This window comes from Schistocerca gregaria, chromosome X (assembly GCF_023897955.1).
Source record: "Schistocerca gregaria isolate iqSchGreg1 chromosome X, iqSchGreg1.2, whole genome shotgun sequence".
Classification (NCBI taxonomy): domain Eukaryota; kingdom Metazoa; phylum Arthropoda; class Insecta; order Orthoptera; family Acrididae; genus Schistocerca; species Schistocerca gregaria.
The window spans coordinates 500,397,941-500,416,237 of NC_064931.1; the positions used below are offsets into that span (position 1 = coordinate 500,397,941).

At 43.6% G+C, this 18,297-nt stretch overlaps 1 protein-coding gene across 2 annotated transcripts in view; it reads left to right on the forward strand.

The window, feature by feature from the left end:
* LOC126298974 (ATP-binding cassette sub-family C member 4-like) overlaps nucleotides 1-18,297 on the forward strand; it is a 251,855-nt gene that overhangs the window by 62,730 nt on the left and 170,828 nt on the right. For both annotated transcript variants that reach the window (XM_049990595.1, XM_049990594.1), the window contains exons 3-4: nucleotides 9,357-9,491; nucleotides 14,809-15,013. In XM_049990595.1, the coding sequence (XP_049846552.1) occupies nucleotides 9,357-9,491; nucleotides 14,809-15,013 (340 nt within the window). The remainder of the gene's footprint in view (nucleotides 1-9,356; nucleotides 9,492-14,808; nucleotides 15,014-18,297) is intronic.

The window sequence follows — 18,297 nt, forward strand, 5'->3', positions numbered from 1 at the left end:
AAAATTTTATCTGTAAATTGTCGAAGTATTACTAGCGAAGTTCTCGAATTCAGCGCCCGCCAGGAAATTTTTCGCACATAAAATTATTCTCGAGACCAAGAGCTAGCTGAAATTCGAAGTAGAAGGCTCTGAAATGTTTGGCGAGTTCGTAAACGTATATTGGAAAGACAGATTAGACGCCTAGGAGGGAGAGTGTTCGTTGCAGGTGAAAAAAATACTGTTTCTAATGAGGTAGAATTTAAATGTGACTGTGAAGTTACTTGGATGCGCATAACAGGTCTTACTGAGACCAAGTTAATTATCGGATATCTTTATCGGCCACACGGTTTCGCCTTGACAGTTTGAAACTCATTCAAAGAAAGTCTGCTCTCAGTAGCTCTGAAATATCCATATCAAGCCATATTAGTTGGAGGTGACCAAACCTGCCGACTGTGGACTAGGACGTCCATGGGTTCATTGCGGGGAGACGAACACGCATTCTTGTGAAGTAATATTGTCACGTTTTCCGAAAACTGTCTTGAGCATCTAGTTCGAGAGCCCACTCACGTCGGCAAATATTTTGGACCTTGTAGCTACAAACAGGCCTGACCTTATCAACGGTATCAGTAAAGAGACAAAGATTAGTGATCGTCACCAGCATAGAAACGATGGTTATTAAAGTTAATAAATCAATCAAGAAGGCTAGGAGAGTACTGTTGCCCGTAAAAGCAGATTATCAATTATCATCATACCACTTAGACACTGGAAGAGTATGTGGCAATTACGAACGGAAATGAACGACCGCGGATTAATAACAAAATTCTGAAGACACAGAGAAAGCAAAGACTGTTGCACCCTCGGGTCAAAAAACGAGAATGCGCAAATGACGACAGAAAAAAGTTAGTAGAGAGTCATGAGTCTGTAAGAAGATCTTTTCCCGAAGCATACAACTACCACCGTCATGCCTTAGCAAAAGATCTGCCCGAGAACCCGGGAAAATCACTAAGCGGGTCGCAGCCTTCTATCCAGCCACTCGTTGATAGTCTTGCGTGGCAACGTAAGACAACAATAGGAAAGCTGAAGTTTTAAATTTCGCGTTTATGAAATCGTTCACGCCGGAAGATCGCACAGACATCATTGTTTGACTTTTGACCATCGTACAGAGTCCCGTATGGAGGACATAATAATAGGCATCCCTGGTGTACAGAATACTGAAAGAGTTGAAAACAGATTAATCACCAGGTCCAGATGGAATCCCAGTTTGGCTTTACAAAGAGTGCTCTACGACATCGGTCCCTTACTTAGCTTGCATTTATCGCAAATCTCTCGCCCAACCCAAATTCCCAAGTAACTGGAAAACGCGCTGATGACTCCTACATATGTGAAGGGTAAATGAAACGGACCGCAAAATGACAGACCAATATCCTTCTCATCGGTTTGCTGCACAGTTCTTGAACTTATTCTCAGTTCGAATAAAATAAATTTCCTTGAGACCGAAAATCTTTCGTCCACAAATCAGCATGGTTTTAGAAAGTATGGCTTGTGCGAAACTCTGCTTTCCCATTTCTCACATGATATCCTGCGAACTATGGATGTGTTGACTGTAGATGATAATACAAGATGACTTCAGCAAAATTTCTAGTTGGTGTAATGTAAGTTAATGCAGATGAGTAGGAAAAACACACACGTAATGTTCGAATACAGTCCGGTCGTTTAAATATCTGAGCGTAGCGTTGTAAAGCGATATGAAATGGAACGAGCATGGGGGGATTGTGGTAGGAAAGGCGAATGGTCGACTTCAGTTTATTTGGAGAATTATGGGGAAAATGTGGTTCTCCTTTAAAGGAGACCACATGTAGGACGCTAGTGCGACCTATTCTTCAGTACTGTTCGAGTGTTTGGCATCCGTACCAAGTAGGACGAAAGGAAGATATCGAAATTGTTTAGAGGAGGAGTTCCTAGATTTGTTTCCGGTAGTTTCAATCAACAGGCAAGTATTACGGTGATGCGTTGGGAGCTCTAATGGGAATACCTGGGGAAGGTGACGTTCTTTTTAAGGAACACTGCCGAAAGAATTTAGAGAACCGGCATCTGAACCTGGTGCAGAAGGGTTCTACTGCCACCAACATACATAAGATAAGATAAGGGAAGTTAGAGCCATTACGGAGGCATATAGACAATCGTTTTTCTCACACTCTGCTTGCGAGTGTAACAGAGAAGGAAATGACAGGTAGTGGTTCAACGTAGTCTCCGCCACGCGCCAAACGGTGGCTTACGGAATGTGTCTGTAGATATAGATGTACACTTGTGCAACAGTTAGCAAACATTACACTATGCGTTTTACAAAGCAGCAATTGAAAAACCCATATTTTTAACTCAATCACTTCTAAGCAGTATCGTAGATGCAGATGTTCGAATATCCCCCGTCAACTTCAGTGCGTTTGTGCACTCTTGGCAGAACATGTTGTGTTACATGTCTGAGTGCCTTTGCACGTCCCCTAACGAGGGAAGCAGCCTCCTCTATACGATCAAGCCGTTCGTCTCCGGTACTCACCATTAGTTCATCCAGCCCCATAAACAAAAATGTTACGCCGAGAGGTCTCGCGATGTTGATGGTCATTTAGATTTACTACCACGACCAGTCCAACGATTGGGGTAAAATGCATACGTGCTCTCCACTAGCCCAAAAAACTGTAGGAATAACGTGCCGCTGGACAAGGACACCCTCATACTACTGGCAGTACTGCCACAGCAGTAGGCTGCAGATGGCCTTCCCGTCTTATCTTACCTGGTGTTGATTAACTGTAACAGCAGCTGCCATCGTGCATATGTCTATGAAATGGAGGTCCTTATGCTTTCAGCTACCAAGTTGTAGCTACCTTCCATGGTCAGCCAAAGACGCACTTCCCCCATCCAGAAAACATATGTGTAGGTCACCGTACATAGGAGACTTTTTAGGATTTTTGGTAGGGTAGTGAATAACAACAAATATTCTTGGACAAACTCTTTCATTTCCAAAATGAGATTTTCACCCTGCAGCGGAGTGTGCGCTGATATGAAACTTCCTGGCAGAATAAAACTGCCTGCCAGACCGAGACTCGAACTCGGGATCTTTGCTTTCTGCGGGCAAGTGCTCTACCATCTGAGCTACCCAAGCACGACTCACGCCACGTCCTCAAGGCTTCACTTCTGCCAGTACCTCGTCCCTTACGTTCCAAACTTTACAGAAGCTCTCCTCCGCTGCAGAGTGAAAATCATGACTTCGATGTCCTCTTTTGATAGTTTTCCTTTTCGTAGACATAACACATTAACTGTACTTGTAGGAGTAATTTCCTTAATAGGGAAAGGTTTAAGTCTGTCTGACACATTGGTTCTTTTTTCATAAGACTAGTGGAATAATATTGTTTGTGGGGATCAGGCCTAATTCGGTAGTATCTATATTTGATTGTATTTTGAAGAACAGTGTCCTAGAATGAGAAAAGCATGTTTCTCCGGCTCTGTTATAACACTTCTGTATACCTTTATGTCGTCTTTGTTTGTGTCACTGTTAAGAACCTCCACGTATTTTACAGGTAGACAATTAAAATTGTATGCAGACAGAAAATACAAGCCTGAGTGTCTGAAAGACTGACTTGTACACCAGTCAAATTTTGGGTATTTTATTACTGCGCTAGACAAACAGCAGAAAGTTGTTGAACACCACACAGCAGCTGTTATGTAAGTTATTCGTTAATTAACACAACATGGAAACGATTTGCACACAGTACAGTGGAGCTTAAAAACTCTTGCACATGGTCAAATAAACGATCCATTCTGTAGTTGTATATTGCAGCCTCCAACCTGGTAATAGCATGTTCTTTAGCCAAGGAAGAGGTAAAAGTTTCTAGTAGTAGCATGTCTGGAAACTTTATAAAATCTATAAGGCGGTTACCGATAATTCTGTTCACATCTGTGATTTTTGTCTGACATAAAAAATTTGTTGTATATCTTTACTCCACAGCCGGAGGTCATCAACATTAAACAGTTAATCCTAACTGCCGTATGCTTATCCACAATCACATTGCTGTTGCCTTGCCAGCCTCATTCCATGCAGAATTCATGGTCTGATACTAGATAGTAGCTGAAAGCGTAGTGACGCCCGCTTCTTACGTTCATGAAAGGCTGCAATCCATATGAAGTAATTAGGGACAATTCCGACCCGCGACTGCTACGGTCGCAGTTTCGAATCCTGCATCGGGCATGGATGTGTGTGATGTCCTTGGGTTAGTTAGGTTTAAGTGGTTCTAAGTTCTAGGGGACTGATGACTTCAGATGTTAAGTCCCATAGTGCTAAGAGCCATTTTTTGACAATTCCGAAACATCTGACATGTCTAGATATGCGTGCGATAATCCTTTTGAAATAATACCTTAAAACAAGATTGTTACTGACGAGGCAAACGGGTCGCAAATTGTGGAGTTAAAAATGGCTCTAAGCCCTATCAGACTTAACATCTGAAGTCATCAGTCCACTAGACTTAGAACTACTTAAACCTAACGAACCTAAGGACATCATACACTTCCATGCGCGAGGCAAGATGCGAACCTGCTACCGTTGCAGCAGCGTGGTTCCGGACAATTGTGGAATTTATGGATCAAAGATGTACACATACCGTACACGAGCAGGTGCCACCCAGAGGTGGGCTAAAGGTGTGGATAATGCGGCCTCAAAGTTTCTCACAATCGTAGATGACAAGATGTGCCCCCACAAGGGCGTTGGCGTAGCTCAACATATGGTACGCCTGGTAATCTTTCGATCAAAAAGACACGGGGTACATACTGCACTGCAGCTGCAAATAACGCTGTCCAGTCATCACGACAGATGTTCATCTGTGGGGATGGGATAAGCACCCTATCATACTTACACTATTCAATGGAGTCACTGAGAGCGTGGCTATGTGTTTATTTGTAAGTAGTTGACGTTTATGTGCGAATGTGGCGGGATAGTTGGATGAACCGCTTGTCATAGTTGTGTGTGTGTGTGTGTGTGTGTGTGTGTGTGTGTGTGTGTGTGTGTGTGTGTGTGTGTGTGTTTGAGAGAGAGAGAGAAGAGAGAGACAGAGAGAGAGAAGGAATGCCTGATTGCACACTGTTTATGCATGTACTGTATATTGTGTACCATGTACACAACTGCACACTATATGTGCTTGTAAATATTGCATATATTTTTGTGTATGTGTGTGGTTTATCTTCATCTGATGTTGTCAGTCGCCGTTTCCCATGTATACATATTGCGTACAGCAAAGAAATGTAAACAGAAAAAAATCATTCATTAAATGTAAATACTGTATATATTGAAATAAATGTAAACACTGTATACAGGATGACCGAAAGAAACGTTAGCATTTGAATACTGAGTACTTCACGGAATCATGTAGCCTTTTTTCAGTCTTCTGACTTGTTTGACACAGCCCGCCACGCCTTCCTCTCCTATGTCAGCGTTTTCATCTGAAAGTACCACTTGTAACCTAGCATGAAGGAAGAGACGCAAAAATTGATTTTCTTGACTGAATTGACATTAGGTTTTATTGGAACGAAAAGAAAAGTGCACAAGATTACCAACAGATAGCGCTGCATATGATGCAAAAGCAATAACTAGCGTAACAGCTGGTTTTTAGCAAAGACGATATTCTTTGTAGCAAATGCTCAACATGCTGGCAATCATTCGTCAACAAGACCTGTAGTCGATGGACAACGTTGTGAATTGCACTGTACAACAATCCGTAGGCATGGTGAGAAACTGTCTTCGGATGTTGTTTTTTAGCGTTCCTAATCAGGTCGGACTATGTGGGTGAACTCACTTCTTCAGGTAACCTCACAACCAATATTCACACGGATTGAGGTCACAGGACCTTGGAGGACATGCATCACAGACGAAGCGGCTCAGCAAGCGATAGTCACCAAGCGATGTGTGCAAGATATCTTCCAATCCGTGTAACGATATGGTGTTTCCGACAGGTGTTTGTCAGCCGGGTTATGGATGATCTGATTCCCTCTCTCACTACTATGGGAAAAGCAGTGTACAGGCTCGTCTTAGTTTTTACTAGCTTTAGTGAAAGTAGTATCTCTGTACCTGATAGTACTAATTTTAAAAGAAAAATTTATATTTGTATGTTTACGCATTCTTTTAAACTACAATAAAAATAATTTATTGCAAAATAACCTTGTAAATATTTTGTATATAAGCGATAAATAAGGAAAATATTATTGTTGGTAAATATACAAAAAACTGTTGACAAAATGAACAAATTACGCCAGTAAATTAAAAGTTATTTCCATATTAGCGTCATTATTTACGAAATTACCAAATCCTTTCACTACAGAGTACAATTGACTAGGCTCATGCAGTTGAACTATAGCGAGAAAATATTATTGTTTACAACAAACGGGAGCCTCTTCCCCATGATGCTCATACCTTGAATCAAGAGGCTTACACAATTGAGCTAGTTGTAAAGGATGATAAGGGAGGGTGTCGGAGGAGGAGCTCGAATCTCATTGTTCCATGGGCTTTCTGTGGTGTCACCGCCAGACACCACACTTGCTAGGTGGTAGCCATTAAATCGGCCGCGGTCCGGTAGTATACGTCGGACCCGCTTGTCGCCACGATCAGTGATTGCAGACCGAGCGCCGCCACACGGCAGGTCTAGAGAGACTTCCTAGCACTCGCCCCAGTGGTACAGCCGACTTTGCTAGCGATGGTTCACTGACTTCTACGCTCTCATTTGCCGAGACGATAGTTAGCATAGCCTTCAGCTACTTATTTGCTACGACCTAGCAAGGTGCCAGTATCTGTACTATTTATATTGTGAATCATATACCATAAAGAGCGACGTTTGTCATTAATGGATTAAAGTTAAGTATTCCACCAGCTACGTCCGTTTTTCTCACTTCTAATTCCCTTGTCATGTTGCAGACCTCACGCCAGCCTGCGTGAGCTAAAACGCGTGCATATCGGCCTCCTTTAACCATACGGTTGGCTCTCCTGCCAACCACAACACTTCCCGCCATTTTATTTGCTCCCGTTGGCTGAGACAAACAGGAAGATACGAGGGGTTCTCCACAGTTTTTATGAGGGGCGTTCAATAAGTAATGAAACACATTTTTTTCTGAAAGCAGATTGGTTTTATTAAGGACTCCTATACTCCATATTATTCCCCACTCTTTTGGCTACGAAATAAAATGAGCGTATGCCACTAATGGCTGGAAGTCTCCACCTGGGGAAGTTCGCTGCTAAGTTGCTAGTCCTTTCAGTTGAGACTACAATGGACGATTTGTGTGTCGATGACGATGAAACTGTGACGCGAACAACACTACACCCAGTCTCCGAGCGGAGAAAATCTCCTATCCAGCCGGGAATAGGACCTGGGCTCTCTGCGTGCCAGTGAAACGTGTTGACCACTCGGCTAAAGGGGCGTACCTTTTGACTGCAAAACCTTGTTTTTCTACATAATATGCGTTCAAACCGACAGCCTAACCCCAACTTACTGGGACTGCCTAGATCCTCGCATGGGACCACCCGACTGGTCGACTTCGGAGCCAACGTCTTGCTGAATCAACAACCTCCTCCTCATCATCCATGTACTGCTTCCCCCAGGGTGCATACTTCATTAGGGTAGATGGATGGGTCACGCGGAATGGCCGCGCGGATTGAGACGTCATGCCACGGACTGCGCTGCCCCTGCCGCCGGAGGTTCGAGTCCTCACTCTGGCATGGCTGTATGTGTCGTCAGCATAAGTTACTTTAAGTAGGGTGTAACTAGGGACCGATGACCTCAGCAGCATGGTCCTTTAGGAATTCACACACATTTTAACATTTTTTGTAAACAGATGGAAGTGTGTAGCTACGAGATCAGCGCTGTAAGGCGCATGAGGAAAAACAGTCCAATGAAGTTTGGTGAGCTCCTCTCGAGTGCGTAGACTTGTGTGAGGCCTTGCGTTGTCTTGGATAAGGAGAAGCTCGCTTGCATTGTTGTGGTGATGAACACGCTGAAGTCGGTCCCCTGAGGGTAGCACAATACGCCTCAAAGTTGATCGTTGCACCATGAGGGAGGACATTAAACAGACTAATCCCTTCAGAGTCCCAGAAGACTGTCGCTATGACTTTGCCGGCTGAGGTTGCGGGCTTTCAACTTTTTCTTCAGAAGATAGGTGGGGGTGTGATTCCACTCCATGGATAGCTCTTTTGTTTCCATTTCGAAGTGATCAACCAATGTTCCATCGCTTGTGGCGATGTCTGACAAAAAGAAGGTCATACTCAGTCTCGTAACGTGCAAGCAATTCCACACAGCTGGTCCTTCGTTTCTCTTTACGGTCTTCTGTTAGGCGGCCAGAAACCCTGCGGCCACACACTTCTGTGTACCCCAGCTGGTGTGTCAGCGCTACCAACAGAGACATCCAGTTGTGCAGCGAGGTGTCACCTCGAATGAGAGTGTCCTCCCGTTCCTACACTCCAGGAGTCACAGGTGCGTGCGGCAGCCGGCACGCGGAAGGTCGGACATTTTGGCGAGACCTTGTTGCGATGGTGACTGATGCCTGACCCAATGAGTCACTGCACTTTAGTTCACTGCCAGGTCTCCGCGGGCATTTCGCACCTGACTATGAATATCTGCGATGCTATGGTTTTCTCACAAAAGGAACTCAATGACAGGTCTCTGCTTGGAACTCATATTCGTTGCAGTTTCCATTCCGAATGCTACGCATAGCGGAGACACCGATCGTAAATTCGTAATATTGTAGTGGCTGAAGTGGGAGTGTTTTACGAGATCACGTAACAAATTTTTTCACCCGAAACTGGTCCAGAAGTAAATGTGTTGCATTATTTGTTGAACAGCCTTCGCATATCACGTGACTATTATCGACTTACGTCGCAACCTGCATTATAAGTAGTCCATTTGCTTAAGATGTGGTTTTTTCTGGATGATCTTTATCAATTCTTGGTGGTTTCCCTCATACACCGTCTAATCTCATCAGTGATTTTGAAATAAAGTGTTATCTGGGCCAAAACTCTCCTTAATATCCTGTTAACTATTACGACATACAGTGGTGTAATTGTCTGGCTCGCTGGAATAGTGCGACGCTTGACCACAGAAACTGCTGATGTTGCCGAAGTCTCAGGTATGTTTAGCTTTTGTCATTTTGCAGTAACAACGTGTACTACTTGAAAATAGTATGAGTGCTTCGTCGTAACTTTTCTTTCTCATAAAAGTAATTGAATCTATATCCACACATGCACAAATAATTTTTAAATAACTAGACACAGATAATGAATAATATTATGTTGTCAACTGGAGTGATTTGGGCACATTATGTAAATGTCAACTGAGGTGTAATTTTAATTACAGGAACTGGCTATCCGAGGTGGAGAAAGCAACAGCTAAAGGGCGAAAACCGTCTCTGCTGTTAGCCATAATGAAAACCTTTTGGCTTCAGTACCTTGGCTGCGGTATTGTTCTCCTGATCGAGGAACTGGTTTTCAGGTAAGCTGTCGCTACTATTGTACGATAAATTATCTCCATTAACTTAACTCTAATGTCTGTGAAACTCTGACAACAAGAACATTACTTGAACTGACATAAACTTCGCTCCATTCATTTCGTACATAACAGTATACAAATGATTCGGATTATATAATCTAGATCCATACTTTGCAAATCTTTATGATGTGCGTAGTAGCGGATACCTCTCATTGTACCACGTATTAGGTTTCCTTGCCGTTTCATTCCCGTATGGAACAAGGGAAGAATCACTACTTAAATGACTGCTTGCGCTCCAAGTAGTCTCATCTTGTTTTGCGATTCCTATGAGCGCGACAGGCAGTGAGCTGTAGTGTATTTGTAGGTACCTCAATATTGATTCTTGAATCTTTGAAAGTAGGCTTTCGCGGGACAGTTGACATGAATCTTCAAGCGTCTGACAGTTCAGTTTTTTTCAGAATTTCCTTGGTGCTTCCCCTTTCTTTGCAGACGAAATGCATTTTGCGGCATCCAACCAACGAGCCAAAGTCTTTAGCCTGCTTATTTTTGTTTATCTCTTGTCAGTTCTGCATTTCTGTCTTACTTTAATTTACGACTCTGTCACTCTGTCATAAAATATATGAACTTTTTTGTGTGAAAGATTTCTAGACGACAGTAAAATCTCTTGTACAACAAGTGATAGCGCATATTCTCCAAAAATAATGTAAGGTTTTGCAAGTACGTGTCTGAGGCACTGGAAGAAATTAGAAAATTCTTACATATTAGGCAAGCAGTTATATGAGAAAACATGAAAACAAAATTCAGTGAAACTTGTTTTGTAGCACGGCCCACTCCGCAAAGATAAAAATTAGGAATGGAACAAACGAGGTGCAAATGGTAAAACAGAAAAGTGAGAAACTGAAAGATAAATTTAATAGGATGGATTTTAATATTCATGTGGTGATAGGCAACCTCTGATCTCAAGTACAATTTACATGACTGTCGGGGGAGATATAAATTAAAATAAATGTGGAGAAAAGAGTAATTTATTATAGGCACAGAACAAAAAATTTAATTTAAACGCGAATTTTGACTGATGTACAACAAAGTACATAAATTGTGGGCAGGCTTGTACATTCAACCAAGGTAGAGTTGACAAGAGATGAGATATAAAATAAATCTAGATGGACAACACAATCTGTTGTACAAGTTATTGCGCTGCTGAATTCTCTGATTTCTGCCTAAGACACTATTCTATCCACTGTTTCTGCACAGTTATCATTGTCGTAGCAGCATGCGTTGTGTGATTGAAATCTCATGGTACGGCAAAGTCATTTCCAAGAGAACGCTCATTCCGTTCTGTCGAGCTTACTCACAAGCTGATGTCGCACCCTTCGACATTTAGTGGGAATCTGGGACTTATTTTCACATTTCCGTATTGTTCAACAACACTCCATTAAATGAAAGGACGAACATTGGCCCATCAGGTCACTCAAGAAAGGATGCTAATCGGCCTACGTGTACGTGATATCTCTCTACAAGCGCACGTTTGTTGTTCTGCACATCCTCCAAGTTTGGATACATGTGAACTATACTTTCTGCATGGAGCAATATTCACAAGAGTTACTGTAGATCCTACAACTCCATCATGCTATTAGTCTGTGACACTCAAATATAGACTAAAAAAATCCATAGTGCTATTTATCTGTTGAATGATACATTATTTTCAAAAATTATTGTTGGACAACTACTCGAAAGCCACATGGAGTCCTGTTGTGTCATGGAAGACGACTTGGAATTTTTATTGTGGCTATGAACACTGATGACTGGAAGGGAGACCTGCTGCATCGTGGAAGAAGTCTTTACATGTTTAATGTGGGTATCAGCACTGTGGACTGGCGAGGAGTCCAGTTGCGTCGTGTAAGATGCTTTGGAAATTGTAGCGTGTGCTTGGATACAAAATTTGTCACGCAAAGCTTAATAGGCATTGAATTGGGATTTCCACTGGAGATAAGGTAAGATACGAGAATCTATACCAAGGTTAAGACGTGAAGAACTTCGTAGGTGTGAAACCCAGAGTGGGCCAAGACAAAAGCTCGTTGTCGTGTGTCACTTAAAACTGTAGAGGCCACGAAGTGTTGCTCCGACCTTGTGATGAAGGCACGACGTGGCTCTATTTTCTTCGTCCAAGTCTCGGAATGGTGGAGGCAGAATCATCCCTGCCTGGACCAACGTCTGCAGCAGATCTCCTGGTAGTGCCGAAGTTATTGGAGAGCCTAGTGTAGTTCAGTGACTGGGCGACCCTCACTTAGCAGGAGAATTTTCTGTTTCTGCTGAAGTCGCTGTAAGTCGTGCAGTAGCTGTATCAACTCATCTTGCTTCTCTGTTGCTTTTCTGGAACGAGAAAAGTTTCTTTATACACTTGAATTTGTGCGCCGAAATAGCTCTAGACTTCTAAAATTGTTTATGGATGCACAGAAAACACTGGGAACGTAAACGATAGGTCAACGGATGTCGTCACCGTTGAGAAAAGGGGCGAAATGTGGGAGCCAGTTATACTAGACGTCAACTGGTGGGACAAAATTTGAAAACTTGTACCCTCGTCGCCAGCACTGGTGGGATGAAACACTTTAAACTGTCAGCAGTTGGTATGTTTCGTGCAGCTGCAGGAACAAGAAAAACACAGTCCAAGAAACAATGTAGAACACGTTTATGAGAAAATACTTGAAGTAAACTCTCCTCCTTGGAGAAGTTTCTGTCCATTGTACCAGTGTCAGACAAGTTGTAACGGAAAGTAAAACCCAGTTCACCCAAATTTTGGAAGTTACACGGAAGCGAAACGTTATTTACCTGCGTTTAGGGGTGTAGTACATACGGGTATAACTGAATTTAACTAAAAAGCACACCACGTCGGTAAAATTGATGTGCCCTACGTGGTAGCACACACTCAACCGTTTGTACCAGGTCGTAGGCAATTGGCATTTACTTTCATTCCACACAAAAATGCAAAACACAAACAAACTTGTTCAGCACTGACTTCATGTGCCAATTGGACTTCACCACTAATTAATGACTGATAAACAATAAAGATTTTTGAGTTTCAGTCCATGAAAGCACTTGAAAGATTGTAAATTCCACAGAAGGAATCACGATGGCAGGAGTCACTGGACTAGTTAACGATATGGATAACAAGTCTTGCGTTCAGTTAGTACTGACCCTATTTAGGAAGTGCGACAAACTCGAAATCCATTTGGGAGTGTAGGAACGACTACTGCTTAACACGGTTGAGAGTCTAAGTTCCACACAAGAAAACCAATCTTGGAGCACCAAGTCCACAGTAGGTCAAGTAGAAAGAGGCGAGGTCCCCTGGATAATGGCTGGCTGTTCATGGTTGCTGCATTGCGGTACACTCCACATCGGGCTGCTACCGGAACCACATGGTGTAGATCATGGTAGTCACTCTGCCGTGGATCAACTGGCAGGGAACAACCAGACGCTGTCCTAAACGCATGTCCAGCGGAGGGATATCTGCTCGATGCTTGGATGGCAGGCAAAGCAGTGCTTCTGATTACGGCACTGTAGTCCGGGATGCACTCGCCACTGACCTCGAGGCTGGCACCCCTCGTAGCGAAGCCAGTGAGTGCCGCATGTTTCCATGCTGTCAGCTGGAATTCCACTTCGGAACAGACTAGCGACTTTTGGACCCAGTCTAGCTTGTAATGCTTAATACGCTATGTCTGCCAACAGTATTTACTGTATTAGGTCAGTGTATAAGAAAGGACACTATCATGTAGGGTGGAAGCCAAATAATTTGTTTAATAAAAGTAAAAATCAAGCTTTTATTGTGTACTACAGCATTTATTGTTTAATAAGTCATAAACAGTTTGGGATACCCAAAAACATTTTCAGTAAATAACAATATGAATTGTACTGGACAGGTAATACTCGTAAGTTCACAATAAAGCTCGTCGACGTAGTGTAGTTTAGTAACCACCTTGTCAGGACGTTGTTCGTTATAGACAATTGCTTACAATTATCTGTACATAGCAAATAATGGATCAATACATTATTTTTGTAATGTATTTCGTTACAGTGTACAGTCACTCTATTTACACACCAATAATCGGTCTATTTCAGTAACAGAACATCTTCTGATTGATAGCAGTTGCAGGTTGGCCAGATTCCAGTGTTGTGCTCAGCATTCATTAGTCACTAAGTCGTATTCATGACTTATGAACGCTGAGTGGAGCACCTAATACTGATTGGCTGCTCTGCAGCTACTACTGATACGAAAATATTGTGGGATATACGGATAATGACCAAACAGCTTTCGCATGTCTTCCCATCTGGGGGTATTTCAAGCTTTCAGAAGCATTGTTTGAATCCTTAATCACTGTATATTTTAAATTATAGGTTTGAGTTCAGCAACTTTCACGATGAGACTGTACAAAATTCCTGTTAATGGGAGAAATTTTTAACTTCAAAATTTGACTATCAAGAAGGCGAGAGAGATTTGGTGGCACGCAGTTCCTGATTAGCAAACCACTCGCCATTGTTTAATCCTACATCTAATCGCCAAGTCTTCCGGTGTGAAGATATTTGACTCTGATGACCCGTCCGTCGAACTGAGATATTAAATTTTCTTCTCCTTTGGTGCTTAGACACTGGACTCGCATTCGGGAGGACGACGGTTCAATCCCGCGTCCGGCCATCCTGATTTAGGTTTTCCGTGATTTCCCGAAATCGCTCCAGGCAAATGCCGGGATGGTTCCTTTCAAAGGACACGGCCGACTTCCTTCCCCATCCTTCCCTAATCCGATGAGACCGATGACCTCGCTGCCTGGTCTCCTTCCGCAAACCAACCAACCAACCTTTGGTGCTACGCGAGATGAGTGAACACTTTGTTGTTACTGGATTTTATCCTTTCTCTTTCCTCTTACTGACAACAACTGCATAAACGTCATTTCAAGCTCAGGAATCGAAATTCTCGGCATCAATAGCTGCATTTAAAGTACCAATGTGGGAGAAGAAAAATACGTCCACTCTTGGACGACGAAACGATACTCTTGGGGCCTCTCAGTAATGAATACCATGCAAATTTCTATGGCCATGCTTTATATTCTGAATTGACAGACCCAGTCCATACTTTGCCACGTCAGGTCGCCTTGGGAAGGATGCATCTTCGTAGCGGGTCGCCCTACTTAATCCTAGTTAGTAAGTCATGTAATATTCAATTCAACAGGATCGATATGAGCAAGGAAAATGAGTAATTGCGTTCTTGGAGTGTCGTAGCGTGGTTCAGCAATAAACTTTATTTAGTTCGTGTTTATGTTGTGTGCAGGGTAGCGCAACCCATCATGCTTGGGCAGATCGTGGAGCACTTTACGCAGGGCAGCAGCATGACGTCGGGAGAGGCGTGTGCGTATGCAGCGGCGCTATGCATCATCGTTTTCGTCAAGAATTGCTTCTACCACCACTACATGATGCTGGCGCAGCTGGTCGGCATGCGCATCCGCGTTGCCTGCTGCTCCCTGCTCTACCGCAAGGTAAGCTCCTTGCACCATCAATTGCTAGAGTCTAAAGGGCCTACTCGGAAGATCCATTGTAGGTGATATTATTGAAATCCTTGCCTTTAGATTTAGTTTTAGACATATCTGTAGTATTGTGGTTGAGACTCGTCCCAGTGGCAAATATGAGTAGTGAGCACTGTGCGACCTGACATCAGAGCTCGTACACTCGGATTGTCATCAGCACTGCATGAGAATGTCATGCCTCCGCCCCCCCCCCTCCCTCCCCCGACTAACCCCCTCCCCCCTCCGTCTGTAAAGATCTTTGTTGTTAACTGTTTCATCATTATGTCGATAAGATACAGAGCTGTGACTGGGAGATCTGAGTAGGTGTAACACGGTTGGCTTGAAGCTCTCTGACTAATCTGTTTCCAAGAAGGGAGCATAGCTCAAGAAAGAGTTGATAGATGTGACTGGACAAGCTGATATGGCAGTGAAATACTGAGCTGTTAGTGGGAGATCTAAAGATGTGTGTTGGCTTAGCAGCTCTCAGATTAGAATATATCCTAAAAAGGGGTGTGGCTTAGGAAAGGAAAGGCGAGGGGATGGAAAGAAACATGGCTTTTGAATGGAGAAGGAGGAATGGGAGGAGGGGAAATGGTAGGGGAAGTGTGGGGGAGTGGAAGAGTGAAGAGTGGTCAATCTCAGGTTCAAAGATTAAAGAATAGTATCTTCCAGAATCAGCAACGTATTCCTACTTAAATTATTGTAAAATCTATCACGTATTGACCATCAGGTCATTTACGAATTAAAGTCTTCTTACCAGGTGGCTCAGTGACTCATTTTCCAGAGTTAATGCAAAGAAGAGTCAATATAATGTTCACAGAACTCAGCATATTTAACGTTGCATTGCGAGTTAATGTAAGACTGAATCCCCATCAACAATAAAGAAAAACTTCATTCCATCTTTATGTGAGACATTACAGTGAAACAGACATTAGTGAGCAAGGTTAATACACTCCTGGAAATGGAAAAAAGAACACACTGACACCGGTGTGTCAGACCCACCATACTTGCTCCGGACACTGCGAGAGGGCTGTACAAGCAATGATCACACGCACGGCACAGCGGACACACCAGGAACCGCGGTGTTGGCCGTCGAATGGCGCTAGCTGCGCAGCATTTGTGCACCGCCGCCGTCAGTGTCAGCCAGTTTGCCGTGGCATACGGAGCTCCATCGCAGTCTTTAACACTGGTAGCATGCCGCGACAGCGTGGACGTGACCGTATGTGCAGTTGACGGACTTTGAGCGAGGGCGTATAGGGGGCATGCGGGAGGCCGGGTGGACGTACCGCCGAATTGCTCAACACGTGGGGCGTGAGGTCTCCACAGTACATCGATGTTGTCGCCAGTGGTCGGCGGAAGGTGCACGTGCCCGTCGACATGGGACCGGACCGCAGCGACGCACGGATGCACGCCAAGACCGTAGGATCCTACGCAGTGCCGTAGGGGACCTCACCCCCACTTCCCAGCAAATTAGGGACACTGTTGTTCCTGGGGTATCGGCGAGGACCATTCGCAACCGTCTCCATGAAGCTGGGCTACGGTCCCGCACACCGTTAGGCCGTCTTCCGCTCACGCCCCAACATCGTGCAGCCCGCCTCCAGTGGTGTCGCGACAAGCGTGAATGGAGGGACGAATGGAGACGTGTCGTCTTCAGCGACGAGAGTCGCTTCTGCCTTGGTGCCAATGATGGTCGTATGCGTGTTTGGCGCCGTGCAGGTGAGCGCCACAATCAGGACTGCATACGACCGAGGCACACAGGGCCAACACCCGGCATCATGGTGTGGGGAGCGATCTCCTACACTGGCCGTACACCTCTGGTGATCGTCGAGGGGACACTAAATAGTGCACGGTACATCCAAACCGTCATCGAACCCATCGTTCTACCATTCCTAGACCGGCAAGGGAACTTGCTGTTCCAACAGGACAATGCACGTCCGCATGTATCCCGTGCCACCCAACGTGCTCTAGACGGTGTAAGTCAACTACCCTGGCCAGCAAGATCTCCGGATCTGTCCCCCATTGAGCATGTTTGGGACTGGATGAAGCGTCGTTTCACGCGGTCTGCACGTCGAGCACGAACGCTGGTCCAACTGAGGCGCCAGGTGGAAATGGCATGCAAGCCGTTCCACAGGACTACATCCAGCATCTCTACGATCGTCTCCATGGGAGAATAGCAGCCTGCATTGCTGCGAAAGGTGGATATACACTGTACTAGTGCCGACATTGTGCATGCTCTGTTGCCTGTGTCTATGTGCCTGTGGTTCTGTCAGTGTGATCATGTGATGTATCTGACCCCAGGAATGTGTCAATAAAGTTTCCCCTTCCTGGGACAATGAATTCACGGTGTTCTTATTTCAATTTCCAGGAGTGTAGTTTTGAATGGATGCAAGATAGTAACGATTTCTCAGTTCCTTTTGTAAGACTTCACATTGTCCTGCTGTGTTTACAGTTGCAATCATATTTTAAAACAGTAAAACTAGTTTTTATGATAATAAAATTAATAATTCAGTTCTAAAGGACACCATGGCGTTTCGTTCTTAATCTCATTTCAAGTTAGGGAGTAATGCGTCACAAGTACAATGCCGAAGTTCCACCAATCCACACGTAAAAAGTAAAGCATGACATTGCTACAAAAAGTGTTAGCTTGTGTGGACAAAAGGAGTATTCGAAACTGAATAGCAGGAATCATATTTAGTGTTCATATGTATGTCGTTAATATTTTTCTAGAGTGAATTTCGTAAGATCACAAGATAAATGTTTTGAGCAAGATACTTAAATAATGGTGTTTGCAACATTGTATCGTGTACGGCTATAAGAGCGGGAAATAACATATGTGAAATGAAATGTCGAACAGCTTTAAGAGATTTAGACATACTAGAGGAACACCAATAGAGAATGATTTGAAGTAAGTTTAGATACCTAGAGGAACTAGTCAAAGAAAACACCAGTTCATCACATTTGGCAGGAGCTTGAAGGGAAATACAGTAATTGATCTAAGGTTGCAGAATGCGTAATAGTAACTGATGCTGTGAGATGGAAACGCATTTACATGTATGGAAAATAGTGGATATATGTAAAGGATGATATGCTCAAAAAGTCACTGGTTTATTGTTTTTGATGACTGATATTACATTTGTAAAAATCCATCTGTGAACTACGATAGTACTACTAATTCTTTAATGTAATATGGAAACAACCTGTCATCGCTTTTAGGGCTGTTTGCAACAATTTGATTGCAGTGTTTAACTTTGATATGA